This window comes from Candida metapsilosis (assembly GCF_017655625.1).
Source record: "Candida metapsilosis strain BP57 chromosome Unknown scaffold1, whole genome shotgun sequence".
In the NCBI taxonomy this organism is placed as follows: Eukaryota; Fungi; Ascomycota; class Pichiomycetes; order Serinales; family Debaryomycetaceae; genus Lodderomyces; species Lodderomyces metapsilosis.
The window spans coordinates 3,225,121-3,253,116 of NW_027138159.1; the positions used below are offsets into that span (position 1 = coordinate 3,225,121).

The following is a 27,996-nucleotide window of genomic DNA, read 5'->3' on the forward strand; positions in this document are numbered from 1 at the left end:
GGTTTTTGAGCTATTTTCTTTATCTTGTCCATCTTGGAAAGATATTTTTTTTGACGACATTGGCGGTTTGAACAGAAATTGACATTGACACCGCCCAATCAAAATTTCTTTTTTGAAAGTTTAAATCACTCAACTCTGAGAGTTGTTGACAACATCCATATTTAAATAATACTACTAGGGCACTGCTCTATTTCGAACAGACACTAGACACGATTCCACTAAATGAGGGGATAGAGCTTCTACAAACTTTTGCGGCATTTTCGACATTTTGATAGGTGCCAAGACTTTCATCTGACATATTATGAGAAATTTAAGGTTCTTTTATAGATCAAATCTCCCCCCCTCTTTATTTGTTGCAAATATCCTCCACTTTCTTAATAGTTAGTGGGATAAATTTTAGTCCGCGCTACAATGATTCCCCGCAAAAGAGATTTAAATTCAGTCTTTGTGTTACGTCTGAGCCATACATTAATAGCAAGGCTGCAAAGGGGACTAAAAAAAGTAGACTTCGAGGCAAACAAAAGTAGTGGAACGCCGCCATTGTTCTAATGTTGTAGTTAAGTCTCTTTGCATAGAAGAAACAGACTTTTTTTGAATCACCTCATATTTAAACTGCCTCCCCCACTCCCCACATTGTTACTCTATTTGTTGAGCTCATGAATCTTATTGTTTCTCGGAGTAATTCAGTTTTATTGATAAAGCAAACGTTCAAGATATGGCAAATAGACTAACCCCACCAAATCTTCAAACTATTTAAAAGTAGATAACTTCTCTTTGAAATTATGCAGGCTCATGCTTTCCTTTCAAACACCACGCTATGAAAGACACAGTAGAGGTGGAGCACATATCCCCTTACTCATCGAAAAGCGACGAGATTGTTGCAGATTCCGAACACAATGACTTGTTCAATGAGAAACCAGACTTGTCATGGCCATCAATAAAACACTATTTCTCGACTAGAATACCCAACATGTTGGACTTGCCATTATACCATACAGAGAAAAAATGGTATCAGGTAGTTAACCCAATACCAGGATTGAAAGAAATGACCGCATTGGACTGGAACTTTTACGGGTTAGGATTCCTTGCTTGGTCATTGGACTCCATGGATTTCTTTTGTGTTTCCGTATCAGCTTCTGAAATCGCAGCCACTTTGAAAGTCAGTGTTACTGATATTACTTGGGGTGTTACTTTGGTGTTGATGCTTAGGTCAGTAGGGGCAATCATCTTTGGTATCGCTGCTGATAAATTTGGAAGGAAATGGTGCTATATTACAATATGTACGTTATTCATTGTTGTTGAAATAGGGACTGGATTTGTGCAAACTTATAAGCAGTTTCTTGGAGTGAGAGCGGTATTTGGAATTCTCATGGGAGCAATGTATCCGATTGCCATGGTTACTGCCATCGAAGGACAACCTACAGTTGCGAGATCAGTCTTATCGGGATTGTTCTTGCCGGGATACTCATTTGGGTATATCTTGGCAATGGTATTCTACAGGGCCTTCTCAGGTACTTACAAAGAAGGTGAAGGGTGGAGAAGTTTGTTTTGGTTCAGTGCTGGATTGAGTGTTTTATTGATTACTTGGAGATTCATGATCCCAGAGTCACCCGACTTTATCAAATTGAAAGAAAAGAAAAGGAGATACAATGAAAAGAATAGAGTCAAACATAAACTCATTGATACTAGTGTTTTGCAAACATTGAAAACCGAATGGTTACTATTCATCTATCTCATCTTCTTGTACAGTGGATGGAATTTCACAACCCACGGTTCTCAAGATTTGTACGTAACCATGCTAACTAAACAATGGGGTACCAGTTTAAACATGAGAACCGTGATTGTTGTTGTTAGTAATCTTGGTGGTATGATTGGAGGTATCATTATGGGATCAGTATCAGAGCTATTTGGACGACGTCTCACGGTTATCATTTGCATGATATGGTGTGGTGCGTTTGTCTATCCTTCCTTTTTCAACGCCAATACTAACTGGTGGGCATACGTGTTTTTAAACGGTGGTGTGATGGGAGCTTGGGGTATATCATCCGTCTACTTGTTAGAAGTTGTCAATAAAGCCAACAGAGCATTGATTTCGGGTTTGGCTTATCAGTTGGGAAATTTGGTGAGTTCGGCAAGTGCTACTATTGAAGCTCGTATTGGTGAGCGATTCCCACTCGAAGGTAGGACTGATGACATGTATGATTATGGTAAAGTGATGTGTATATTTTGTGGTGCCGTTTTTGGCTACATGATTATATGTGTCTTGGTTGGACCAGAGAAGTTCCACAATAACTTACATGTCACCGATGATGAGGAAGTAAAGCTTGAAGAGGGTACCAGTGAAGATGATGTAAAATCTGATAGAAAGATGTAGCTATTTAATGAATAAACGTAATCGTGAGAGATTTCTGGCTCATTAGGCCGGTATGAACTCTCTATTTTTATTAATGTACTCGATGTGACAGTACTTCCATTTTCACGAGGCTTAAGCTGTTCCTCTACAGCCGAGTCAAAACCTGCTTACATATTTCATGCTTTGGGCCTGGCATACATAATTAATTTATAGTTTTTGAAAGTATTTTTTGAAATTACTTAGAGGACGATGAAGCAAGTACTAGGGTAATCAGAATATGATAGAGACTTGAGAAGTTAGAGTGTTTTTTCATACACGAACCAATTTTTAATTTGCAACTATTCGTAAATTTAAATTGAATGAAAACCATAAATCCTACAAAGCGATGGATTATGCTTTTCTATAAAGATCTCTGTAGTTCTTGTGGAAATCGATTCCCCTGGTTGTTAAACTTGTATTTCCAATGTTGTGTGCACATGCGTGGTAGAGTTAGTCGCATTTACGACAACCAAAAATAGCTGCAAATTAATATTATGTCGAATACACTTATACAATAAGTGAATAGAGAGTTCAGAACTATGGACTAATTTGTTTCAATTAATATGTCATGAATTATATACTTTAAGAAACTGTACTTTACAACTTTATAAAATTTACTATGTCTACAACTAAGAAGCTATATTTATGTTCCCACATCTACAATGTAATACCATATGGTACAATGTATCATGTATTGTGTTACCTTCTGATAACACCACTAGTTGTAGTCATTGATATCACATCATAGACATGTCACTTATTTCACTATTCACTCTATACAAGATCACACTATATTGGTATCTCGTTATCTATTATCTCGCAATCCTGCATACAGTCTCATTGAACCAGTACAAATCTGTAATACCATCATTTATTATACACCTCTTGAATAAGGCAGCAGGATCATCACCTCACAGAATGCGGCAACTATTCTAACACCACTGCTTTGCTTAGACTATTTAAAAAGGACCAACTTCCTTTTGAAATTATGTACTCTCATGGTCTCCCTTAAAACGCCACATCATGAGAGACATAACAAAAGTGGAACATATATCGCCCTACTCAACACAGAGTGACAACAAGACATTTGCAGATTCCGAACATAATGACTTGTTCAATGAGAAACCAGACTTGTCGTGGCCATCAATAGAACACTATTTCGCCACTAGAATACCCAACATGTTGGACTTGCCATTTTACCATACAGAGAAAAAATGGTACCAGGTAGTCAATCCAATACCAGGGTTGAAAGAAATGACCGCATTGGATTGGAATCTCTACATGTTAGGATTCCTTGCTTGGTCATTGGACTCGATGGACTTCTTTTGTGTTTCTGTGTCAGCTTCTGAAATTGCAGCAACTTTGAAAGTCAGTGTTACTGATATTACTTGGGGTGTTACTTTAGTGTTGATGCTTAGATCAGTAGGGGCAATAATTTTTGGTATAGCTGCTGATAAATTTGGAAGGAAATGGTGCTATATCACAATATGCACTTTATTCATTGTTGTCGAAATGGGAACTGGATTTGTACAAACTTATAAACAATTTCTTGGAGTAAGAGCGGTATTTGGAATTCTCATGGGGGCAATGTATCCGATTGCCATGGTTACTGCCATCGAAGGACAACCTACAGTTGCGAGATCAGTCTTATAGGGATTGTTCTTGCCGGGATACTCATTTGGGTATATCTTGGCAATGGTATTCTACAGAGCTTTTTCAGGTACTTACAAAGAAGGTGAAGGGTGGAGAAGTTTGCTCTGGTTCAGCGCTGGATTGAGTGTTTTGTTGATTACTTGGAGATTCATGATCCCTGAATCACCCGACTTTGTCAAATTAAAAGAAAAGAAAAGGAGATACAATGAAAAGAATAGAGTCAAGCATAAGATCATTGATACTAGTGTTTTACAGACATTGAAAACTGAATGGTTGTTGTTCATCTATCTCATTTTCTTGTACAGTGGATGGAATTTCACAACGCATGGTTCTCAAGATTTGTACGTAACTATGTTAACTAAACAATGGGGTACCAGTTTAAACATGAGAACCGTGATTGTTGTTGTCAGTAATCTTGGTGGTGTGATTGGAGGTATAATGATGGGCTCAGCATCAGAATTATTTGGACGGCGTCTCACAGTTATCATTTGCATGGTATGGTGTGGTGCGTTCGTCTACCCTTCCTTTTTCAACGCCAATACAAACTGGTGGGCATACGTGTTTTTGAACGGTGGTGTTATGGGAGCTTGGGGTATTTCGTCAGTCTACTTGTTAGAAGTTGTCAATAAAGCCAACAGAGCATTAATCTCCGGTTTGGCTTATCAATTGGGAAATTTGGTGAGTTCAGCAAGTGCTACTATTGAAGCTCGTATTGGAGAGCAATTCCCACTTGAAGGTAGGACAGATGATATGTACGATTATGGTAAGGTGATGTGTATATTTTGTGGTGCCGTTTTTGGATACATGATAATATGTGTCTTGGTTGGACCAGAGAAGTTCCACAATAACTTACATGTGACTGATGATGAGGAAGTGCAGCTTGAAGAGGGCACTAGTGAGGAAGATGTAACTTCTGATAAATAGATGTAGCTATTTAATGAATAAACGTAATCGCGAGAGAAGATTTGTAGGTGAGGCAAATTGTTGCACTTACTTTTGATGCTTTTGACGGGAATACCTTTCCTTTCTGCTGTGGGGTTTTAACTGCTTTACCACAAACATGTTCGGTGGTATTGACCCTTTTTAAGATACGAGAGAAGCTCCCTCCCCTCCCCATATGCACAATTGATTTTGTGTTTTCAAAAGCCTGCATTGAAATTGCAGGATTAATAGAGGCGTAAAGTTAACACGGGATTGGTATAATTAGAGTAAGAGGTATATTTGAAAAACTCTTACTCTTTTGCAGATAGTAGTACATTTTCAGTTTGCAACTATTGCTATATTTAGAAAGAATGCAAACCTTAAATTCTTCAAAAAGTAAGATTGTGGTTTCCTTTAAAGATCTAAGTGGTTCTTGCGGAAATCAATTCCTTTTTTGTTAAATTGATCACTTCTGATTTTTATGTGGGGGAAAGAAACACTAACAAGAGAGTGGGTTTTTAGATAATGCAGGTTTACTAAAAGCGCATCTAAAAAACAATGCTGCATATACACCACCACAGATGATAACGGGGAACAAGTATATTATGATCTTTATAAATGCTGAATAACCACCTTGGTTTGCAATTACTGCTTTCCACTAACTAGCTCAACCTATCAAGTATGTCTGACCAAGAGCAACAACAAATTACTCACAATGACTATGACTTTCCACCAGGAACAGTCCATCTTGTCGACATGCATTCTGATTTAAATGTGTAAAAGGGCGACGGCAATATAATCTTGCACCCACAACCATCATCAAACGTAAATGACCCATTAAGATGGTCCAAAACAAAAAGGAACTTACAATTTGCTTTACTTTGGTTCTGGTCATTTATGTTGGCTCTTAATATGAATTTCATGACGCCATTGTTTTCTGATTGGGTCGTTGAGTTTCATACAACATATTTCAAACTAGGTGTTGCAATTGCCCTTGGCTATCTCGGTTTAGGAGTTGGTGTGTTATTCATCCAACCAACAGCATTAAAGTTGGGAAAAGTGTTTGTTTATAATATTGGAACAGTCATTGCAATTGTTACATGCATTTTTGGGTCGCAATCTTCAAATATTGGGTATTTTCATGCTTTTCGGATCTTGGCTGGCTTTGCTGCTTCTCCTGTTGACACCTTGGTTGAGATTTCAGCAAATGATTTGTTTTTCCAACATGAAAGGTCTACTGCGTTTAGTTCGTTAATTTTGGCATTGTATGGAGGCACTGATTTGGGACCAGTGGCTGCTGGGTACATTGCTGATAGTATGCACTGGAGTTGGTGCTTCTATATATTAATCATCATTCATGGGTGCATGTTGGTTTTTCAGGTTTTCTACATGGAAGAAACTACATTCCGACGTTCTAAGAACGAGGAGGAGCAGTTGGAGCATGAGATTCTTGCACAGATAAAGTCACATGAAACGGCAAAATCTGGTGAGTCACCAGAATACAAGGTACAAGATAAAATCGAAGTTGTGATCGAGTCCAAACCTGATGACGCAGAACAGGAGAAGTTGACCTACTGGCAAAAACATAAGTTGTACCACACTGAACAAAATGATACCCGTTCTTGGCTGTGTATTTTTGTGCGGCCAATGTACTTGGCTACATTTCCCGCTATCGTGTGGAGTGGTATGATTTATGGCTTTCAAATGTTTTGGTTATCCCTAACTGTTAATACCCAATCAGAAATATTCTCTGGTGCACCATACAATTTTAGTGTCAACAATGTTGGCTTAACAACATTGGGACTTTTCGTTGGCAGTGTTATTGGTATGTTTTACGGAGGTCCATTTGTCGATTGGTTTGCCATCAAAATGGCTAAACGCAATAATGGTATCATGGAACCTGAGCATAGATTGCACACCATGCTAGTTCCAACAATCTTGAATGCGGGAGGCATTTTGGCATATGGTTTAGGAGCCTATTATGGTAGCCATTGGGCAATTCCAGTTGTTCTTGGTTTAGGCTTGATGGGGTTTGCGATGAGTTCTTCGGGTGCAATTTGCTTGGTGTATGCTGTTGAATGCTATGAACAATTGGCAAGTGAAAGTCTTGTGTTGATATTGTTTATTAGAAACATGATTGGTATGGGATTTTCCTTTGCTATATCTCCTTGGATAGCCGCCCAGGGGATGATGAAGACCACGTTCACTATGTTTGCCCTTTCGGTGGTGGTTAATGCATCATACCTTTTTATGATTTGGAAAGGGAAGGCTATTAGACGTTGGTCAAGAGCTCGGTATGAGAAGGTTACTGTGCCTACTTATGGGGATATCTTTAGGAGAAAGAGACGAGAGATTATTGAAGGGTTGTAAAGCTTTGATTCCCTATATTTCATGGCGGAATTATGTATTAGACGGAGAATCAGTTCTGTCAACGAGGTGACCTGTTAGGAAGCGAACCAAACACAATTGTTATCCATTAGAAAGTCGTAATAAACATTTTACCAAAGGTTCAAAGTGATCCGTAGTTCTTCTCTCAATCGTAGTAATCATCTTCATCAGACTCAAATCCTGAGGAATAGCTCAGGATTATGTTACTTATATCTTCGACTAACTCTGCCTTATCTTCAACCAAATCATCTAGATTTAATCGCAAATTTTCAATCAGTTTCTTGCGGGGTTTTAAATAATCCTTGATTCCAGTGTGAACATTAAATTCAATATGAAATTTGTTATCATTTAAAATGTTTGGAAAGGTATCAATTTCAGTCATTTTAGACATGTATGGGTTTGTGTATACGTTTGTTGGCGTTTCATCATTGGAGGTAGGACTATTTGCTTCCACCTTCTTATCATTAATGAAGTTCTTATTTATATATCGTACATTTCCCATCGATTTTGAAATACCCAAATTGATCTCCAGTTTTGGCACTTGTGCCGTCAATGTCGATAAGTCACGCACTTTAGTCAAATCAAGATCTGTCATCAGCATCATCATTGGATCAGCAACTCCATCAATGGCTTCTTCTCCAACTATCTTCACTTCATTGACAATTTTCCTAGCTTCATCTCCACGTAATAGATTTTCTTGCATATGAAACATATTAACCTGATCGACATATTGATTATTGACGCCCCAAATCAGATTAATGAAAATAGCAGGAACACAAGATGTATGCCATATAGACCCCAAATCTAGATTAGAAATCATTGATGAGTTGTAATCAGGACATAAGGGGATGAATAAGCTCAGTGATTTATAAAGTTCAATAAATGACTTTATTTGAGACACTTTGTTAACAAGTGATTGTTTCTCCGCTAGGGCGTGGTTATATTGTCCATATATCCAGATATTCTCCTTATTATTGAAGAATTCATCTTGAACTACTTCAATCATTGATGTTGTGAACCCACTCCATGAATCATCTATAGTAGTACCAACTTGCAAACCCAGCAAATGGTCACACTTCTCCAACCAATAGCGAAAATTTTCCACTGATTCAGATTCAATTGACTTGAATTCGTGTTGACCGGTTGAATAAAGGTGAAACTTTTGTGCTGGTAAGTTATAATTTGTTCCAAAGTCGTTGTATTGATGTTGATATGAAGGAAGCGTGACGATTGACTTGGGGTTATAGATAAGTTTATTATAGTCGGTCCAGTATTTAGTGTTACTGGTATTTAACAACGATGCATTAGTTTCACCCTGGTCTAAACTCTTTTGATACTCATTCTTTTGCAATTGAGTAGGGTCTTGATTAACTATAGGCATATTCAAATGTGGCACTTCTTCAGCATACTCATATTTATTCAATGCTCCTAAACCTCCACGTAAGTCAAATAAAAGTGCTCGTGGGTAATAATTGGCTGAAGAAGAGCCCTGACTAGTTACTGACCGATATAAAAAAGTTGATAATTGATGATTGAGTTTGGTATCTTTGGTATATGGAATTTGTGATTCTTGGAAATTGTATAAATGTGTTATTGTACTATTTGAGTATTGGCCATAGGATAGATTGAGAATTTCAGTCATGGTTGCATTTGCAGTTGAAAGAATGGAGGAGTGGAAACTGGTCTTTGAAATGTCTTCTTTGCGATGAGAGAAGTCACGGGATTTGATGTACTGCATATAGGTAATACTACTATAGATAAGAAATTTGATGGACACAACAGTCTATGTAGAAGATGAGCTTTTCGGAATACATGGAAAGCACAATTACTGTTGGTCTAGTACGTATCTGGTAGTGGCTGTTGAACTTTATAGAGTTAAATGGTCTGTGGAAGCAACTTTGTCTTGCGTCAAATATCTAAGAAAGACTCCCAAGAGGAAAGAGGGAGACAGTGAGAGAGATAATGGTCTCTCTTTGCAAGGTGTGTTATAGGTAAGACAACATGTATGATTTCCAAAATGCCAAACTTGGATATTAAATTGATTGATGATTGATGATTGATGATTGATAAAATAAAAAATGACGCGTTTTGATTTGATTGTGATTACGTAATAATAGACCAAATGAAGTAAAAAAAATAAAATAATAAATAATTTATTTAACACGTAAAAATATATGTAACAAAAGAGAGGAGAAGAAAAGGAAATCAAATGGAAAACAACAGTCACACATTTAATATAATAACCAAACTAGCAAACACACACGCTCAACAACAACACATGGATAAGGAAGAAGAGTCATCTGATGCTGGTAATACCACAGTTGTATCTATACCACGTACTACTGCCGAAGGAGTAGACGACAAAGGACCGAAAAAAAGTAATGATGATGCTACAACTACTGCTGTTGAGAAAGCAGAACCAAGTGGGGAAGGAGGAATTGGAGAAGAAGGAAATATTATTTTAGATTCCCAAACCAATAAATCTCAAACAACAACAACAACAACAAATACAGCAAATACAGGAGCTGTTACTTCACAAGCTAATCATTCTCCTTCCATTTCTTCCATTTCTTCATTGGATAGTGATAGTTCAACTGGTAGACTTATAAAATCATTTTCCAAGACTAAATTAACTGATAGTAATAAAGAAAACCAACCACCATCAATAACAACATCAGATACAATGACTACTGATTTACAAAGACCTACGCTAATGGCCACTTCGACAGAAAAACATTTCGACTATACTGCCAGTGGCGACACCTCCACAACTAAAATAACTAAATTACCCCAATCAGTTGCTTCTAAAACCAACTTTTACAATGATTTAGATGGTAAAGAACCTTCTAGTGAAAATACAGTTAAACAATCACAACAAAGGAAAAAACCAATAAAATTTACAGTTAGAAAAGTATCTCGTGAAGCTATTAGTACTCCTTCATCACCACCATTAGATGTTATGAATAATGGCAACGGCCGTAGTAGTAGTGGTAGTCATACGAGACAAGGTAGCAATGGCAGTTATTATTATCATAAATCACCACCACTTCCATCACCAGTAAATACAACTTATCCACCTTCACAATTTCGTGTTACTTCCTCATCATCACAACAATCACCACAATTGGGTGGAGGAGCAAGATCAATTTCAGGTAATAGTCCTTCCCCAGTTGTATCTCCTGCTACTGAGTCACATGAGTTGGAAACACGCAAGAAACTAGCAGCAGCACAACGTAAATACGATCAATACGAAGCAAGGATAGTCAAGATTGATAAAGAAGTACAATTTTTAACCAATTTACTTCCTCCATATACTGTTGATGTTGATTATAACACCAGAGTTAAGATTCAACGAGCAATTGAGAAATTAAAAGGTAAGCAAGATGAATTGGCAAGAAAAAAGTATGGATTGGGTATAACTATTAGTCGACTTTGGCGTGCTACTGAAGGAAGTGAAATATGGGTTAGAAAAGTTGATTAAAAAGGAAAACAGGATATGTGATTGAAGAAGAGATTGTGTAGTTATTAGATAGTGACGGTTACTTGTACTTTAGACTATTGTTTATAAATATGTTTATTTATAGAGAAGAGGAGTCACGTGTAAATGTATCGAACTTTGTTACACGCTAAAAAAACAATTAGAAAGTTCCTGTATATAGTAGTAATACATATATGCATTCAATTTTTAGTGTTGATGTATTGAGGTTTATTCCCTTACTAGAATCAAACCACATTGAATCTACATAGTCAAGACTTAGTAAAGAGATATTCTCTTGAAAATGAGCTATATAGCTACAAAAAGATAGCTGTAGAATACTTCTGTCTTCGAATTCACAGATGTGGATGGTGAAAGAAAATGGTGTATCGATTGTGCTTCAACTTCACTGCGTAGGGATAACAGACATGAAGTTAGAAGTATATACGTTGCCATTTCAAGTGTGGTAGATAACACAGTGGTTGGAATCCTACAGTTTTGGAAACGTATTTTGAGTTACAGCCTTACGTATATATGCATGGTAGCACAATAATATTAATCAAAATAAAGGAGTAGAGAGATTGATAGATAGATACCTACGGATTGAAGTTTCTCTATAAGAGTATATGTTGATGGTATAAACAATATACTATCATCTGATAGTATATAGTAGTATATATGGTGTGGTTGATTCCTATTGGTTTGATTCCTTAAAACCGCACAAGTACAACAACACAGCCAAGAAAAAGGTTACAATAAACTAAACTAAACTCAAAGTGTAAGTGTTTAAGTATGTAGTTAGTGTTAAAGAAAAAAAAGGAGAAAAGGAGAAAGAGAGAAACCAAATCAATCCCAAATACTTTTGACAACCAAATAGAGAAACCCAATACATATAGAGATATATATATATCATCATCATCAACAGGACCAGCTAACCAACCTACTTCCACTATAGAGAAAAACACCACTAGATACTATATAACAGTAATAATAATACTTCAAAAACAAAAGAAAAGAATAAAAATCAACAGACTTTATTATTATTATTATTATTATTATTATAACCAACAACAGCATCATCAGTCACCATTTTATTATATCATATATATTCACTAAATATCAAAGATCTTACTACTCATCACATTATACCACATAACACTACAGCAGAGTTCCTTTTGCATATTAGAGATCTCACCTACAACTACTATAAACCTTTTCACTTGTACCAGAATAGTACCTGTTTCTATTTTTTATTTTTGAATGAGTGTTACTTCTAAATATCAATCATCATCAGATAACTCAGATCATCATTCATTAACAAATTCAATAATAACAACAGATGAAAATACATCACTTACTGATTACTACAATGAAGATGATGACGAACAAGAAGATACCCCTATGACTCAAGAATCACCATTAGACTCACAAACTGATGTATCAGCACAAACACAAGTAGATAACCACCAGTCCAACACTATTAGACCAAAGCCTCCTCCCTATTTTAAGCCACCACCATTCACTTTAGGAGCAGGAGCACCAGATCAACCAAATAGAGGATACCCAGGTATATCTACAACAAACAAAAGAGTAGCTTCACCACTATCGAGATCACCAGTGATTAAAGCAGTACAACCACAACATCTTCCTACTGCCCTGGGTATATCTCCTCTCCCACAACCACACTTTCGACTTGAAAACAACAAGAAAGCACCATCATCAGAACAATTTGCCCCATCACCAATACCCAAACTAGACAACAGAAACAAGGTTGATCAAAAACTTCAACGTAATGACAATTTGCAAGATCTTTTGAAATTCCCATCGGAATCATCACATGCTTATTCGTATGCACATTTATCTCCGAACTCATTAGCCCTTCGACTTAATGTATTGAAACGTTCATTAGAAATATTAAAAGATAGACCAGAATTGTTTAAATCTATAACTCATCAAGACCATTTTGAAGAGGAAATTACTCCATTACAAAGATCCATAACAAATACAATTATAGATGACACTTCAATATTGGACTCAACCGTGTTGGATGGTTCAGCTGCGACTACTACTAGGTCAAGTATATTTTCCCATCCAAACCATAGTGCTGACTATATACACGATGTATCTTCCCCCACTACAGCTGCATCCTTTTTAGATAAGAAAAAGTATAAACTTCAATCAAATGCATCATCAGCTGCATTGGCAGCTTTGTTTAAGCCCACGTTACAAAGATCCGATAGCGCTCCACTGGTTAATAAAGATGCGAGAAAATTTTCAGCACCGCCAAATTTACAACAAGACACTATCAGTGTGAAGAAGAGGAACTTGCTGCAGCAGCTGCAGCAGCAGGGCTCAATGGATGACTATAAAGATATCATAGACCTACTAGAACACGACTTGGATTCTTTAATGGAAAATACTCAAGTTGCCACGTCATTACACGACCTTTCACTTTCAACCCATGAGGATAAGGATAAAATCAAGTATGATATCTTGAAAAAAAAGTTGATTTATGCCTTGGCTATGCCCTTTGTCGAGAATTCAACAAAAACCTCTGAGTTGTTGGAAAATAGTCTCAAAGACGATCCATCATCTATGATGTCGCCAATGAAACCCACTTTCTCCACAGTTGCATTAACGGAGCTTGCGAGAATTGACCAAATGAATAATAACAATAAGTCACTGACCCAGTCTCCAACAACGCCAACAATGACCATGTCCAAACAAGAACAGTTTAATGCTAAACGTCCATTCAATTCCATGCTTACAAGCAAATATTCATCACCACAATCGATTTTCACTGTTGAGGCTGACTTGCCATGGTCAGTGAAGGCAGCAAATGATTTAGCATGTCTTATGTTTGGTATATCAAAGACAACTATTAAAGCACTAACTTTGATGGATTTGATTGCTCCACAGTTTCGTGATTTTGTAATGTCAAGGATAACAGAATACACTTTTGAAAATAGTCGAAAAGATTCTATATTGTTTGCTGGAGAAATTGTTGCCATTGTTCGACCTGGAGATCAAAACTATTCATGGACTTCACTTTGGGCCAAGAAAAAGGGTAAATTAATCATTTGTATGTTTGACCAGATACCATGCGATGCATTTGATGTGATTATCCTGAGTCCAGGAGGCGGTGAAAAAGACGGTGGGTTTTTTGGAAATTCATACACCATTGATAGCTATCATGAAATTGCAGGAAGTTTAGCTTCCGTTTACGGACTAGACAAGGTTAAAACATTGGCTGAGCTCAGTGAGACAATGAGTACTGAATTGATAAAGTACGGATCAGGTGAAGATGATTTGGAAAAAAGTGCTGCTCGTGATAGTGATTTTATAAACCATACAAGATATTTTACCGTTCAAGTTGACCAAGGAAGTGAAAGTATTCCTTGTGCTATAACTTCAACCGCACTTCTGTTGGATGATGATGAAGAGCCACAGATTAAGTTAAAAATCCATTCGATGCCGTATATTGCTGGTATTTTTGTGTTGAATGCCATTGATTTTACCATCTTGTCTTGTAACAATGCCATTGCAAAGAATTTGTTTGGTCGATCGGCTAAATATTTGCGTGGTCGTGGCATTGATGAATTGATACCCAACTTCACAAAGATTTTACAAGTTGGTCTTGAAAAGAATATTGAAACTTTTCAAGTTGTTAATGGATTAGTGTTGCCTGAACATTTCTTTAGGAAATACGATTCAGTTATAAAGTACCAAGAACAATCTGATGAAAATGAATCTGAAGAAGACATTTTTTTCAAGTGTCCTGGAATTGAAGGTAAGCATCGTGATGGAAGGACGTTGTATGTAGATGTTCAAGCACGTGTGTCTACTGAAAATGCATTGATCTTGTGGGTGACATATTCTCGAGGTAAGAGAGATTCCAGCTTGACTACCGAGCTTGAAGCTTTGAGTTCTTCCGCGTCGTCAATGTCGTTGACATCAACTGATGATCATTCGATGGTGTCGGTACCTTCACGTACGCAAACACAGTCAAATTTGTTGAATCTGGTGGATGGTATACAGGTTCATGCGCGTCAAGCACCAGCACAACCACCGCCACAGCCGCAACCACAACCACAGCAGCCACAACCATCACATCTCAATCACCATTTGCACCCACACCATGCGGCAATTGCTCATTCCAGAACTCATACGGGCGGGTCAACTGCATCGGCCAACAATATTCCCTCACAACGGAAATTGTTTGAAGATGCTAAAGAGGAAGACTTGTTGGAGTTTTCGCCAAGAGAAGTTACCCGGTCGCTGAGTACCCGAAGAGTAAAGACTCTGTCATTTGCTACGCCCATGACTGGCTTGGATAGTTTTATTTACAAGAAAGCCAAAGATGATCAGATTAAAGGTGCTGATACAGGAAAGTCTCAGGATACCGAGTCAATTGAACTGAGAGAAATAACAACTCCAGATGATTTAGATTACAACATCTCCTCCACTGCATACACTGAAGAGGAAATTTTGGCATTGGAAAACAAATCGTTAGCCATGATCAAAGCTGAATCGACCCATTGGCCTAAGGAAGTTGGCTTACTCAGAAGGGCAAAGAAGTTTTCCGAATTCAAAATCATTAAACAAATGGGTGAAGGTGCATATGCTAAAGTTGTCTTGGCTCAACATAAAGAAGACCCTGTTTACAAAATCATCATCAAGTGTATTGATAAAGAAAGAATTCTTGTTGATACATGGGTCCGTGATCGTAAATTGGGAACCATACCTAGTGAGATTCAAGTGATGGCCTTTTTAAATTCCGAACCACATCCCAATATTGTTCGAATAATTGATTTTTTTGAAGATCTGAAGTATTATTATCTTGAAACTCCGATTTTCGGTAATCCCCCAGCTATTGATTTATTTGACTTTATTGAAGTGAAGAAGGACCTTTCTGAATATGAATGTAAATTCATCTTCAAGCAGATCGTATCAGCAGTTTACCATTTACATAAAGAAGGTATTGTTCATCGAGATATCAAAGATGAGAATATCATTGTTGATGAAAAGGGGTTTATCAAGTTGATTGATTTTGGATCGGCTGGGTATGTGAAACAGGGTCCGTTTGATGTTTTTGTTGGAACTATTGATTATGCATCACCTGAAGTGTTAAGAGGGGAGAAATATGAAGGTAAGCCACAAGACATTTGGGCATTGGGGATCTTGTTGTATACGATGTTGTACAAGGAGAATCCATTTTATAATGTTGATGAAATATTGGAAGGGGATTTGAGGATTCCTTATGTTGTTAGTGAACTGAGTTTGTCTTTGGTGAAACGGATCTTGGTTCGTGATGTTGATAAGAGACCAACCATTACTGACATTTTTGAAGATGATTGGTTAAAGATTTGAGAAGATTAGCTTTACTTATATAGGTTACATTTTAGTTTAGAGTTTAGATTTTAGAAAGAGAGTTTTGTTGATAGATGAGATCTATGTAGTTATTCTCTATTGTTTATGTACAAGTCTGTGTTACTCTACTTTAACCAAAGGTAGTACCACTTCCTTCCTTCTCTTTGCTTCCTCTCCTGTTCCTCAATTTCTCTAAGCTTCTCCTGTAATTCCCTTTGTCTCTCTATCTCATAGTGATCTTGAATCTTGACTTCAACCGGTAACCCCTCTTCACCAATATTCTTATCACGATAAATAGCAACCATTGCAATCAAAATAATGAAAAAAATGCACAATTTCGTAGCAGGGTCCATTTTCCTATAATCAAACTGATCAATCCTCACGGGCGTTTCACTCAATTTAACTGGCTCCAACAGCATAACCACATCTGAAGCCACAGGATTCACTTTGGCTAATTTTGAAGGCACACGGAATGGTAGATCCAAAGGCGCCGAATTTGGATCATTCCAATTATCAAACCGTTGACGCACACCCCAGTTTCCATACGAGATGAAATAGCCCAACTTCTTATCTTGCGTCGTTAATCTGTGCCAATTGCGATCATATTTCGCTTGTAATTCATTCACGACTTGACCCTGATGGAAGAGTGAAAGGTGGGCAAATTTGTGTGGGTTGGCGTAGATGGGTCTTGTGTCTATTGGTTGAGTTTCTTCGTCGGATGAGGATGTGGGTGATATGAGTGAGCCGAGGTCTTTTAGGGATTGGAGGGCTAGTTCGGCTGCTGCTTGGGCTTTTTTATCTGGTTGGGTCGAGGAGGAGGTAGAGGATGTGGCGAATCTTTTTATTATGAGCGACATTGGTGTGGTGGAGATTTTGATGATGGTTGATGATGAAGAATCTTTTTCATTATTTTTTTTTGTTTTTTTCTTTCTATCTCTGTGTCTTAGTTGTTTGTGCGTGAGATTCTTTGCAACCAAAAACTCACCACTTCTTCTCTACATTGAAACTAGAAACCCTGTTGTTATTCTGAATACGTGAGTACCTCCTGAAGTAATAGGTTTATACTTAATGAAAAGAAAGTTGAAAGAACTGAAATTCAAATTAATTATAAAAGTGTATAAAAACACTGCTCATTCAGGATACAACTGACTCTCTAATATCAAACATACAATACTCAATTGTGTACTGTGGCCTACGCTTTCACATCTCGATTACCAACAGCAGCTTCTTCATCAAAGTTACGAGAAGAGACATCACTCTCTTTATCGACGGCATCACTCGCATCGACACCAGCACCAGCACCAGTACAACACCCGGTAGTTGTAATCTCAGTTGTAAACAATGTGCCCCAATGATAAGTTGTCTTTTGCAACAAATGTTTACCTCCAAAAGTTTTGCTTTCAGGAACCAATGTATAGCTATAAAACAATGCCAACTCAGTATTAAGCACCACGTAATTCAAAATGGCGAAAGCCAAAATCGTCTGATTGGCACGACAAGTATCAATCGAGTCACGCATATAGATTGCCTTGTTACAATCCTTGGGGAAATCGCTCAGGATAAGGATGAAAGCAACAAGATAAAATACCCAAATTATCAATTGACATGTTAAAACGACGGCGGTTTGGGTTTTATTAGCAAAGACTTTAGGTGCAATGAATGCAATGTAGACTAACCAAAAGATGTCAAAGATTGAAATGATCAAGTTGAATGTAACACTAGGGATATTGGTGTTGTAGCCTGCTAATACACCTGCACTGAGACCCAATATAATGACGGCGAATAAAGCTTCGGCCGTGCGTAACGCGATACTAACTGTTCTCCTTGTGATGGCCATGATTGTAGATAGTTGAACTGTAGGCTCTAATTTTATTTTCCCTAGACATGATTTTGTAGATAGTGCAAACACTTGACTTTAAGTAGTAAATGCTCAAGGGGTCATCAATCCAATACAATACAGTAAACAAAGGGGAATAATTCTTGGCCGTGAGTCACAAAAACTTTGCAAATACAGTGTGTAGATGGTAAGCCTAATCGTCTACAAGGCTGAACAATGAGCTTCCTGTAGGATACATTGTACGGCGTTAGGTGTTATGAGTCTAATTCCGATCTAATCTATAAAAACTTTTAGATCATTAATCGTTTGCAGCTAAGCCTTCTGCACGAACGCCGTGTTTGTGTGCAGCGGTTAAATATTGCACAAAAATACTATTTTCAAGAGAGTTGATCGAGCCCAAGCATTTTCAAGGTAGTGGAAACTCACAGTAAGATCACTGAACTAAATAGACCACAGCCTGCTTGAATGGGGGCCCAAACCCCTCATCAATACAACTCAAGATCTGGAGTTTTGAAGAGGTACCAAATGTTAAATGTTATAGATATTTCGTAATATTTCTTGGCAAAACATCCACAATTCTATTGTTTTAATTTTGTATTACGTCATCAGAATCCCTATATCTTTCCTTACAAGTGCACTACGAGTTTCAACAACTTGGAGAGAAGAGTTATCCACATGGTACGAAATGGCATGGCATAGCCAAATGTATGAGCGAGTATTCTTCATTGAGGGTAAATGTGCCCTGTAGTTGTTCAGCGAAGAAAACACCGTAAATTGGTGTTGAACTAGCAAAATAGATGGTTAATTATATACATAATGAATAAGTAGTTACGCTCAAGAGAGAAATTACCGAGACAAGCAATTCTCTGTCTCCTCATGAGCTCCACGGCAAGCTCGTAACTCAACCATAGACTTTGGTAAGGTGGGAACTAATGCCAGTAATTCCTCTTCAGTTACCGCCTTCTCGGTTTTGCAATTAATTGAAAGCAAGCTACTATGTTTCGTACTCTCTTTATGTCCAATGGATTCCATAGTCAAATCTTTCAAACCCCTCATGCTCAAATTGAGCTGCTTCAATTTAGTGTCGCCCTCCGGGAACTTCAATTCAAGTTCATATAATGGACAGTCAATACTAAGCACTTCTAACGAATTGTGGAAAAACTCGATATTGAGCTTCTTCTCTGATGAACTGTATTTAAAAATCCTCAAGTTTTTTAGATGACCAATCTGCGTAGGAAATTCTGAAAAATCGTTAGAATCCAAAATCACTTCCGTAAGTGACTGCGGCAAATCGATATCTAATGTTTTGTCAACGCATCCTGACATGCAAAGGTAGCTCAATTTGGATTTAGATCCAAGTTTTAGGTCTCTCAAATCAAAACTGCAGTGATCTAACTTCAACCACACCAACTCATCACCTATTTCATTGAAAACTGACAGACCCAACGAATCTAATTTAAGACTCCGCAAGCTGGTTGGAAGCGTGCAAATTAGTCCGTTCTCATTACGATTTATAAGGTGCAATTCCTCGAGTTGGAGCAAGTTTCCACGCCTGTCTTTGGAAAGATCAACGCTTTCGGTCACCCCCACGTAAAGACGCTTTAGTGTTGAAGGAAATACCTCGCCTCTTAAATGGTGAATTTCACTGCCTTCCAAATCTAGCTCCATTAACGATGGCGGAAAAGTGACTTCATCCAACGACGCCACCCTGTAAGAGTGTATACGTAGTATTGTTAGATTGTCGGGAAATGCGACTTGGTTAATAAGTTTTTGATCGTAGTCAGTTAATATCAACACCTCGAGTGATCTGGGTAACAACACCTCGAGTAATTTGGGGAAAAAGAACTCATTAAACCTGCGTTTAAGGCCGGCTTCACGCAAATGAAGGTATTTCAACTTCTTGAAATTACTCAAATCACACTTTTCATTAACACAACAGCCGTACAAGTATAGATATTCCAATGAGGCCGGGTCAACCTTCAAAAGATCTGACGCCTTGATCTCCGGTCCATATAATGACAAAGTTTCTAAAGTTCGACATAATTCCGGACACGGAACGTATTCACCTTCAGAAATATCGTAATGGCGTAAATAGTAGTCGTACTCTATTTTGAATTTGAAAGATCTGGAAGAGCATATCAAAGGATCCTCAAAACGACCATTTAATGACAATGATTCCAATTGCAAACCTTTTTCGGTGGAAATATCCTTCAACATCTCCACAAACCATTCATCGTAGCCCCACTTACCACGAGACATAAATTCAATACTTTTCATTTCGGCAGTGATTAAATCTCGGAGTGCGTTCTCAACATCTTCTATATCACCTTCCTCGCCATCATATATATAATCATCGTCATGATGGAAAGTTAGGTGTGTGAGAATTGGCAATCTGTTTTCACGTCTATCTTGGATTGAAGAATGGATAAAGCAATAATACAAATGAAGAATCTTCAAAGATTGAGGAAGGTCAACAATATCGAATGACTGATCATGCAACGTTAACTCAATCAAATTAGAACAGCTGGTTAGAGAGCTGCTAAATTCACAGTCACTTATTCTCAAAGGAATTCCTTCCAAAGCTCTTGAATTCAAGTCAAGTACCATGTTCTCCAACCCAGCAAGTGATAGTTCTAATACACGGTCCCTAACATGACTGAAGCTTTTCAAAATTCGTGAATTTTCAATGAAACCCAACTTTTTAAAGTTCAAAGACAATAATAGTCCAATGCTACCGCAATTTCTCAATTTCAGCATTATTTCTTCATACTCTATGAAATCAACAATTGTACTCACATCATAAGCGATTTTGCAATTTACTACGAGCCTCTCTTCCACGCAGTAGTTATAAAACTCCAAAAATGATTGGTAGTTGTCAAAGTCTAGAGCTTGGTGCTTCTTCCAAAGCTCCATAAATTTTTGTGAAGCATCCCAGAACATATGTTTTTTCATGCCCAAGCGTGGATCTGCAACTTGACTACTGTATTCATAACATGATTTTTCTTCAACTTGATGATTAATTGCCAGTTTTAACCCCTGGTTCAGCTGTAGAAAGGCTCTATCACTGAGCAATTGAATAATATTTTTGACTCCGGCGCAGGATATGATACGTTGAAGTATTTCATTTGGTAAAGAATTCAAGCTGACTTCAAGCTTATTCAGGGTTTCATCTTTCATTAGGCAGCAGCTACCTCAATGTGGTATCTTTGGTTATATCCAGGAGATATATATCTGAAGATATGCTTGTAATACAGAAGACTAAGGCATTCCACTTTTTTCTGCATTGTCGCAGTGAGTTTTCGTCTTTACACAAACTTTGAGGCAAGGATGACTCTGGGATAGCATTCCTTTCCATTCACAGTATTATGAATCAAGCGACAGTTAAAGAGACCAATGAAGATGCTCATACAGATACATTCAAAATACTAGATCCTAGTAATAATATCGAGATTATCATCACAGCGGTTCACACGATCAGTTTACAATCAATACTCCATTTAATTCCTACACAAACATCCCTCGAATCACATCAAAGTCTACTATCGGATCTTTCAAATGACAAAAGCAACAATTCATCAATTGTACCAATCTTGCACATTTTCAAATCTTCCAAGGGGAGACTTCGACACAATGGGTATTGGTTGTGTAAGTTGAAATTTAAAATTGATGATAAGTTTAATCACTGGGGAGTTGTGTTTCCGATTTTGAAGGGAGGTGGGAGAATGGTAGATGGAAGTTACATTAATGAAGGTGGAGATGGTGAGTATTTTGGCGTCTTCAAGGTAAATGAGCCAGTACATGAGGACAATATGGCAGATAAAATCTACCGCATCTCAAACGAAGAAGACCTAGTCAATGTAAGTCAACAGCTGCGTGAAGATGAAGATGAGGAGCTGCTAACAACTGCGATGAATGAGGAAATTGAATTGTTTTCAATGAAGCCACCATCGAATCAGAAAAAGCACGATGGCACCCTACTGAACACCGGATCGAACTTTACATCACCTTTAAAACATGAAGAAAGTCAAGACCCATTATATTTCATAACTAACCGATACTATCATTCATTGTATTCGCTTAACGAACCTTTAAGCTACTTCCCCAAAACTTCGTTAACTCGATTCAAGAACCTTTGTCAAGGAGATGTCTCGCTTACGTTGACGATTCTCGATTCGTTGGTTTTGGGTATGGATAAGTTTGATTTAAGATATGATGGGAAGTCACATGGGCAGTTCTGTGCAGGAAGTGTTGGTACTTTATCTGATTGTGAAGTTTGGCACCAGGAGAAGTTTAAAGAGAGGTTTGGGTTTATTGTAAAAGGAGGCAACAACGGCAGTAAGAAAGCACAACTACCCCTGAGTAGTTCAAATGGCATTGATCATGACAAATTTCAAAAGTTGCTACTAGAATTGAAGATCCGTGAAGCTCAATTACAAATAATTATTTTGTTTGAAATATTCCAGATTTGGAACATCGATGAAAAAGCATTTTTAAAACGCAATTTGCAAAAACTGAATGAGGTTTTGAAACGAGGTCAAGATCATCAGAAAGTGAGTTTAGTTCGGGTCCGAAAGAAACGGAAATTAGACAACAATAACAAGGACAAGAAAAAGACTAAACGAGTTAAGCCGACTACGATACTGGGTCCAGACACACTGAATGATCTTGATCGTGAGCTTTCTCATTATTTGTATTTGAATAGGTTGATTGATAGGTTGAACTTGTGGGAAATATTGCTGGTTCCTGAAAAGCAAGATAAACTAGATGGCCAAAGCACGAATATTGGAGGCTCTTCATTGAGCTATGGATTTTTGGCATATGTTTTGGTGCCATATTATGGCAAAATATTGCCATTATTGATAAAGTATGTGATTGAGAATACAAAGAATACAAATATGAAATTGACTTCCAGTCACAAGAGTTTGAAGACGAAGAGCAAGCGTAAAAAGAAAGAGAGATTAGAGGAATCGTCTATTGATAAGCAAACGGTAGGAAATAATGATAAAAATGATGAAGGTCGAAGCACAGAGAAAAAGAGATCAAAAGTGGAGAGAAAGCCATTACTTAAGGGAGATGATGAAAACCATTTGATCAAGGACATTTCAGTGGCATCATTAAAGAGATCTAAATCAAGTCTTGGTGGCCAAGCTTCACGTGAAATGTTGGATAAACGACAAGTTGATTTGAATTTCAAACCCCCACATTTAAAGAAGCAAATTAGCTCGAATTTGGAAAATGGTGGCGGAACATTGGCGACAAGTTCATCTTCATTAATTTTCGGCCAGGCTAAACGGAGCAAGTCCTTGGCTGGAGGTGAGGGACCGGCCAAGCTCAGATCTGGAATGACTTCACAGGTACATGTGGCGGAAACGCCAATGAAGCCAGGTCGTGATGCGTTGCCAAGTGGAGTCGCCGCTACTGGATCTAATGGTGGACGTAATTTACTACGATCATTTTCTCAAGTGGAAGCCACCCCAGCAAAACAAAGAGTAATTGATATGGAAATTTTCACGCCGGTTAGTAAACAACCTAGGCTGAATGAAAACAGCGTGCAACAGAGCCAAGTGACTAGCTCTATTTTTACTAGTCCCGCCAATGATGATGCAGCTTCATCGCCATTCTTGAAACCAGCATCTAGTCTGATGACGCAACGATTGCAATCTGTAGCTTCCGGTATCGCGTCTGTTGCTGCATCCGCTGCTTCTTCTCCAAGAAATGACACGACATTGGTTCAAGCTACACCGAGGAAACCACAGTCAGATGATCTTCCTTCGCTTTCCGTGGAATCTCCACACGACTTGATTGTGGAAGCAACGCCACAACGTAAAACTCCACAACTGCAAAAACGTCTTGATGCGTCAGTTATAGAAGCTACTCCAGTACAAAATATAGCCAAGCTTCAAGCGTTATCTAGCAAATTACCTGATATACAAGCTACGCCAATACAACAACAGCGACTGCATCAGTCACCATTCATGAAACAAAATCACGAAGGGGAGTTTAAATCACCAATCAATTTTCAAAAAAGTGGTAATTTCTCATCTCCACTGGTGCATAAAACGAAACCTGGTGATCCAATTGCCATCTCTGAGTCGCCTATTTTCAATGCATATACTAGCACGGGGCTATTATCGTTACGAGGTAAAGCAGGGGAAGAAGAAGAAAATGAGGAAGATAGAGATGCAGCTTATGATTCAGATGAGATTCTTAACCCAAAGAAAAAGAAAGCCAGATTGACATACTCAAGACGGTGATGACTTTGTATCATCTATAGAATGAGATTATAATTACATTGTGTATTATACCGCTATTTCACCAAAGAATATTCCTCTTACGATATCTTTAGCATCTGGTTGATCTAGTACTAATTGTGCCAAGGGCTCTCCAATTCGTTGTTTCAACTTATCCTTTATCTCGTCTGACAAATTAGACCCATCGTCTACATCCATTTTATCTTCCTCACCGCCAGTGGCATCGATTTTAACACTTAGTTTCCGTAGTATATCAAGCACAGTATTTATCAAGATATCACGTTCAAATTGGGATTGATTTTGCTCAACTACTGATTTATACCAGATTTTCAAGTTGCCCACAAGTACCAACTTTAACACCTCATTTCCAAAATTCTTCAATCCCAACAATGCACCATATTGGGTTCCCACTGGTTTAGTCGAGTCAAGTAAAGCACGTAATAAAGTTCGAGTTACTCTTGGTCGTAATGTAGAGTATGATGAACCATGAGTTTTGATTACGTGTTCGAGCAAGATGGCGGCGAATTCACGAACAGCGAGTTGGTTCCGCAATGTTTCTTGATAGTTTTCAGCTGATTCTTTGACGATGGGCCCAATACGTTTTGCCAATAGTAAGGTCAAGATACATGGCATTAATGCATGGACATATGGGTCGAGGAAAATGGTCTTGTTGTCCGCTAAAGCGGAAATGACTTCCAACATGGTTGATAAGATTTCAATGTTTCTTAACTCATTTGTGATTTGTTCAGCTACAAATTGAATAAAGTAGGGTACTAGTTGATGTAAACCAGGATCAGACTTTAATGAAGTTAATGCGGCATTTTTCAAACTCTCCTTTTCTGGATCAGTAGATATTAAAACTTCAACAACTTTATCGAAATATAATTTCAACTCTTTGGAGAGAACGTGCTTGACGAGTGGTTTCGTGTCAAAGTCCTTCTCAGTTGGATTCTTATTCTTTGATCCATCTTCAGTTCCATCTTGGCCATCCACACCAGTAGCTGAATGACTTCCCAACGTCAAGATATCATTACCCAAATATGAAGAAGTAGCACCTCGGATAGCTGGAGGTAAACTCTTTATATCTGAAGGTAATGGATTTTGCGGAACCATAGGCTGAACCCCTTCAATAGCCAACCAATGAGCAGTAAAATTACACCTGCGAGGCACTTTTGGCAACTCTTGATTAATCAATTTCTCAAACTCTAATTCTTGATCATCGAGATAATACAAAGTTTGACCACCAGCTCCAACCATTGTTTCTTTGAAATTCAAAGGTTGTGAATTATCATAACCGTACAACGGTTCAACATTGAGAATTTTCAAAGCGTAATCTATATCACTTGTCATTAACATTTTCCGCTTTGAATGACGCATGAATTTGATTGCTAGTTCGAGTATTTCGTGAATACGATACTCGACATCCATGGCGAGGTTCTTGGCTGCCTCATCGGGGAGATTGATGCCTAATGAATCAGCCGAGTCTTTGACTGTATCATATGGTGACCATAATGAATGTGATAGAGGCACTCTTGCGTCCATTGTGATGTATCTTTGTTGTGGTGCTTTTACAGAAGAGTTGGTTGTGTATAGTTTTTCATCTGTTCAAGTTTTGTAATTTTGTCCCACGCACACGACAAGGGAACACCTACACCATTCAAAGTTGTAGCTGCTAGGAGAATCGTTAAATCGTATTAGACTATCTCTATGTACATTTATATTAGGTATTAATAAAGTCTATATAATAAAAAAAAAACGAAAATCAGAACCACTCAAATAATGTGCAAAAGTAACCTCACTTAATCAAGTAACCTTGGATTAGCATCAGTGATCTTTTTAGTTATACTCCTATAATCAACATTTTCTTTCAAATTCTTAAAATGAGGAACTTCTATAGCAACTTCATTCTCAAAATGTGGATTTTCTTCTGTTGTAATTCTTGAAATCTCCTTGTATACACTAGCATCTCTAATCCAGCCTCTAATGAAATTAATACAAGCTCCATTATGTTGCATATAATTCTTATAAGTCTTAACGAGGGATAAGTATAATCCCAATCTTTCTTTAGTTTTGAAATGTTCAGAAAATGCAGTAGCTGCTCGAAGTGCTGACCAATCGGCATTAGCAATATATTTGTAATTTTCAACATCCAATTTATTCAACAAGTTATTCCACAATTGTAAAATTTCTGGTACAGAATAATCAACTTGTCCTGCTTGTTTTAAAATAACACGATGGGAAATTATACTCTTGTCAACGTTAAACTTATCAAAAGCATCAATAACATCTTGAACTAAACTCTTTTCCGTCCATTGCATATTTGAGATCAAGGTGTTTAAAAACACTTCATCAATCTTGGGAGATTTGGTGAATATCAATTTCAAAAGCTTGATAGACTCTTCATTTGGTTCGGGATACTTGTTGAAAAACAACTTGAACAATCCTGCATTGATAGTGGCCAGTTTTGATGAGTTTGTAGCAGCACTGGTTTCACCATAGTGAGTTGAAATACGACTCCACAACTCAACAACTTCCTCCATTGAATCACCAGCATTGATACAATTCTCCAAAAATGAAACCATATAAGGTGCTTTCAAAACAACGACATAAGGTAAAGATTCAGCACTATCGACGGCTTTATCAAAAAATCTCTTGGCAATAACAACATCTTTACATTGTCCAATAAATGATAAATGCAATTGAGCCAATCCTCCCAATATGGATTTCTCTTGAGGATTTTGTTCATACAAAGTCATCAATTCTTCTAAAGCGTCCAAACCTCTAGCGTGATCATCTTCCATAATTGCAACTTGACCAATTCTATCTGATAAAAATGGATGCACTGGCTCATTTTCATTCACACTCATGTTATAAATCAGTTTAATCTCCTCATAGTTGAACCTTTTAGTTTCATAAGCCACTTGAAGTACAATTGATAAAACATCATGACTTAAATACAATTGACCAATACCATTATCTGCCATTTTCTCAGATTGACTAACTCCAGTTTCCCATAAATTCATAATTTCAGCATTTAATTTAAATTGCAATAAAGTTCCAAAGATTTTAAACAATATACGACTTGATAGTACATTGTTGAAATCACCAGCAGCAACTAATTCACTTAAGTTCAAAATGGCTGTTTGATATATGACATCTTCTTTAAAAGCACTGGCTTGATCTTTATCTCTATTTCTTGAGTTGCCCAATCTAGTTTTTCTCAGTGTTATGGTGGCGCTATATAAATTTGCCGCATATCTGTACAAATCCTTTTCCGCCATCAGTTGTCTAAATTTCTCATCCTGAATTAGGTTAGAGATCTCTTCAATGTCTTTGTAAGTATTGGAATCTCTTTGACTCCAACGAGTGGCATAATTTGGTTGATGACGTTTGTATTCATAGTATGGATATTTCTCTTTAAAGTCACTGGCAATAGGTTGTTGTTTGTCTTGGAATGTAGACAGAATAGTAGAAGCAGTAGAGTTGCTTCTAAAGAATAGCTTTGAGTCGAACGAAGTGGATGGTGTGGTTGTTGTAGTTTGAGTCGTAAAAGTTGAGCTAGGAGATCCATTTTTGGCTAGTTTAATCTTCAGAATGAGTGAGGGACGTAACCCTTGTGAAGTATTTATTAACCTAAACATTTTTGATCTGTAAAGTATGTTAGGTAGTAGATATATCTTTTAGATATGGATATATTATGATACTTTTA

At 37.5% G+C, this 27,996-nt stretch overlaps 13 protein-coding genes across 13 annotated transcripts; 7 read left to right on the forward strand and 6 right to left on the reverse strand. All coding sequences in view use genetic code 12, as the record gives it.

Annotated features, from left to right (window-relative positions):
• Positions 1-817: 817 nt before the first annotated feature.
• On the forward strand, positions 818-2,374 carry I9W82_001425 (JEN1; the record flags this gene model as incomplete). The annotated part of the gene is made up of 1 exon (XM_067690169.1): positions 818-2,374. One exon carries the CDS (start codon positions 818-820, stop codon positions 2,372-2,374), a length of 1,557 nt encoding a protein of 518 aa, XP_067551446.1.
• Positions 2,375-3,415: 1,041 nt separating this feature from the next.
• I9W82_001426 (JEN1) lies at positions 3,416-4,045 on the forward strand (the record flags this gene model as incomplete). The annotated part of the gene is made up of 1 exon (XM_067690170.1): positions 3,416-4,045. One exon carries the CDS (start codon positions 3,416-3,418, stop codon positions 4,043-4,045), a length of 630 nt encoding a protein of 209 aa, XP_067551447.1.
• A 42-nt stretch (positions 4,046-4,087) lies between these two features.
• On the forward strand, positions 4,088-4,969 carry I9W82_001427 (JEN1; the record flags this gene model as incomplete). Its single annotated transcript, XM_067690171.1, has 1 exon — positions 4,088-4,969. One exon carries the CDS (start codon positions 4,088-4,090, stop codon positions 4,967-4,969), a length of 882 nt encoding a protein of 293 aa, XP_067551448.1.
• An 894-nt stretch (positions 4,970-5,863) lies between these two features.
• I9W82_001428 (uncharacterized protein) lies at positions 5,864-7,336 on the forward strand (the record flags this gene model as incomplete). The annotated part of the gene is made up of 1 exon (XM_067690172.1): positions 5,864-7,336. One exon carries the CDS (start codon positions 5,864-5,866, stop codon positions 7,334-7,336), a length of 1,473 nt encoding a protein of 490 aa, XP_067551449.1.
• A 163-nt stretch (positions 7,337-7,499) lies between these two features.
• Positions 7,500-8,996, reverse strand: I9W82_001429 (uncharacterized protein; the record flags this gene model as incomplete). The annotated part of the gene is made up of 1 exon (XM_067690173.1): positions 7,500-8,996. The coding sequence occupies one exon, from the start codon at positions 8,994-8,996 to the stop codon at positions 7,500-7,502; it is 1,497 nt and encodes a 498-aa protein (XP_067551450.1).
• A 636-nt stretch (positions 8,997-9,632) lies between these two features.
• I9W82_001430 (uncharacterized protein) lies at positions 9,633-10,835 on the forward strand (the record flags this gene model as incomplete). The annotated part of the gene is made up of 1 exon (XM_067690175.1): positions 9,633-10,835. One exon carries the CDS (start codon positions 9,633-9,635, stop codon positions 10,833-10,835), a length of 1,203 nt encoding a protein of 400 aa, XP_067551451.1.
• Positions 10,836-12,089: 1,254 nt separating this feature from the next.
• On the forward strand, positions 12,090-16,199 carry FUN31 (serine/threonine protein kinase; the record flags this gene model as incomplete). The annotated part of the gene is made up of 1 exon (XM_067690176.1): positions 12,090-16,199. One exon carries the CDS (start codon positions 12,090-12,092, stop codon positions 16,197-16,199), a length of 4,110 nt encoding a protein of 1,369 aa, XP_067551452.1.
• Positions 16,200-16,324: 125 nt separating this feature from the next.
• On the reverse strand, positions 16,325-17,056 carry I9W82_001432 (uncharacterized protein; the record flags this gene model as incomplete). The annotated part of the gene is made up of 1 exon (XM_067690177.1): positions 16,325-17,056. The coding sequence occupies one exon, from the start codon at positions 17,054-17,056 to the stop codon at positions 16,325-16,327; it is 732 nt and encodes a 243-aa protein (XP_067551453.1).
• Positions 17,057-17,391: 335 nt separating this feature from the next.
• Positions 17,392-18,036, reverse strand: I9W82_001433 (MARVEL domain-containing protein; the record flags this gene model as incomplete). The annotated part of the gene is made up of 1 exon (XM_067690178.1): positions 17,392-18,036. The coding sequence occupies one exon, from the start codon at positions 18,034-18,036 to the stop codon at positions 17,392-17,394; it is 645 nt and encodes a 214-aa protein (XP_067551454.1).
• An 846-nt stretch (positions 18,037-18,882) lies between these two features.
• Positions 18,883-21,213, reverse strand: I9W82_001434 (uncharacterized protein; the record flags this gene model as incomplete). The annotated part of the gene is made up of 1 exon (XM_067690179.1): positions 18,883-21,213. The coding sequence occupies one exon, from the start codon at positions 21,211-21,213 to the stop codon at positions 18,883-18,885; it is 2,331 nt and encodes a 776-aa protein (XP_067551455.1).
• A 188-nt stretch (positions 21,214-21,401) lies between these two features.
• Positions 21,402-24,290, forward strand: I9W82_001435 (uncharacterized protein; the record flags this gene model as incomplete). Its single annotated transcript, XM_067690180.1, has 1 exon — positions 21,402-24,290. The coding sequence occupies one exon, from the start codon at positions 21,402-21,404 to the stop codon at positions 24,288-24,290; it is 2,889 nt and encodes a 962-aa protein (XP_067551456.1).
• A 45-nt stretch (positions 24,291-24,335) lies between these two features.
• TAF60 (Taf60p) lies at positions 24,336-25,829 on the reverse strand (the record flags this gene model as incomplete). The annotated part of the gene is made up of 1 exon (XM_067690181.1): positions 24,336-25,829. One exon carries the CDS (start codon positions 25,827-25,829, stop codon positions 24,336-24,338), a length of 1,494 nt encoding a protein of 497 aa, XP_067551457.1.
• Positions 25,830-26,086: 257 nt separating this feature from the next.
• Positions 26,087-27,928, reverse strand: I9W82_001437 (uncharacterized protein; the record flags this gene model as incomplete). The annotated part of the gene is made up of 1 exon (XM_067690182.1): positions 26,087-27,928. One exon carries the CDS (start codon positions 27,926-27,928, stop codon positions 26,087-26,089), a length of 1,842 nt encoding a protein of 613 aa, XP_067551458.1.
• Positions 27,929-27,996: the final 68 nt, after the last annotated feature.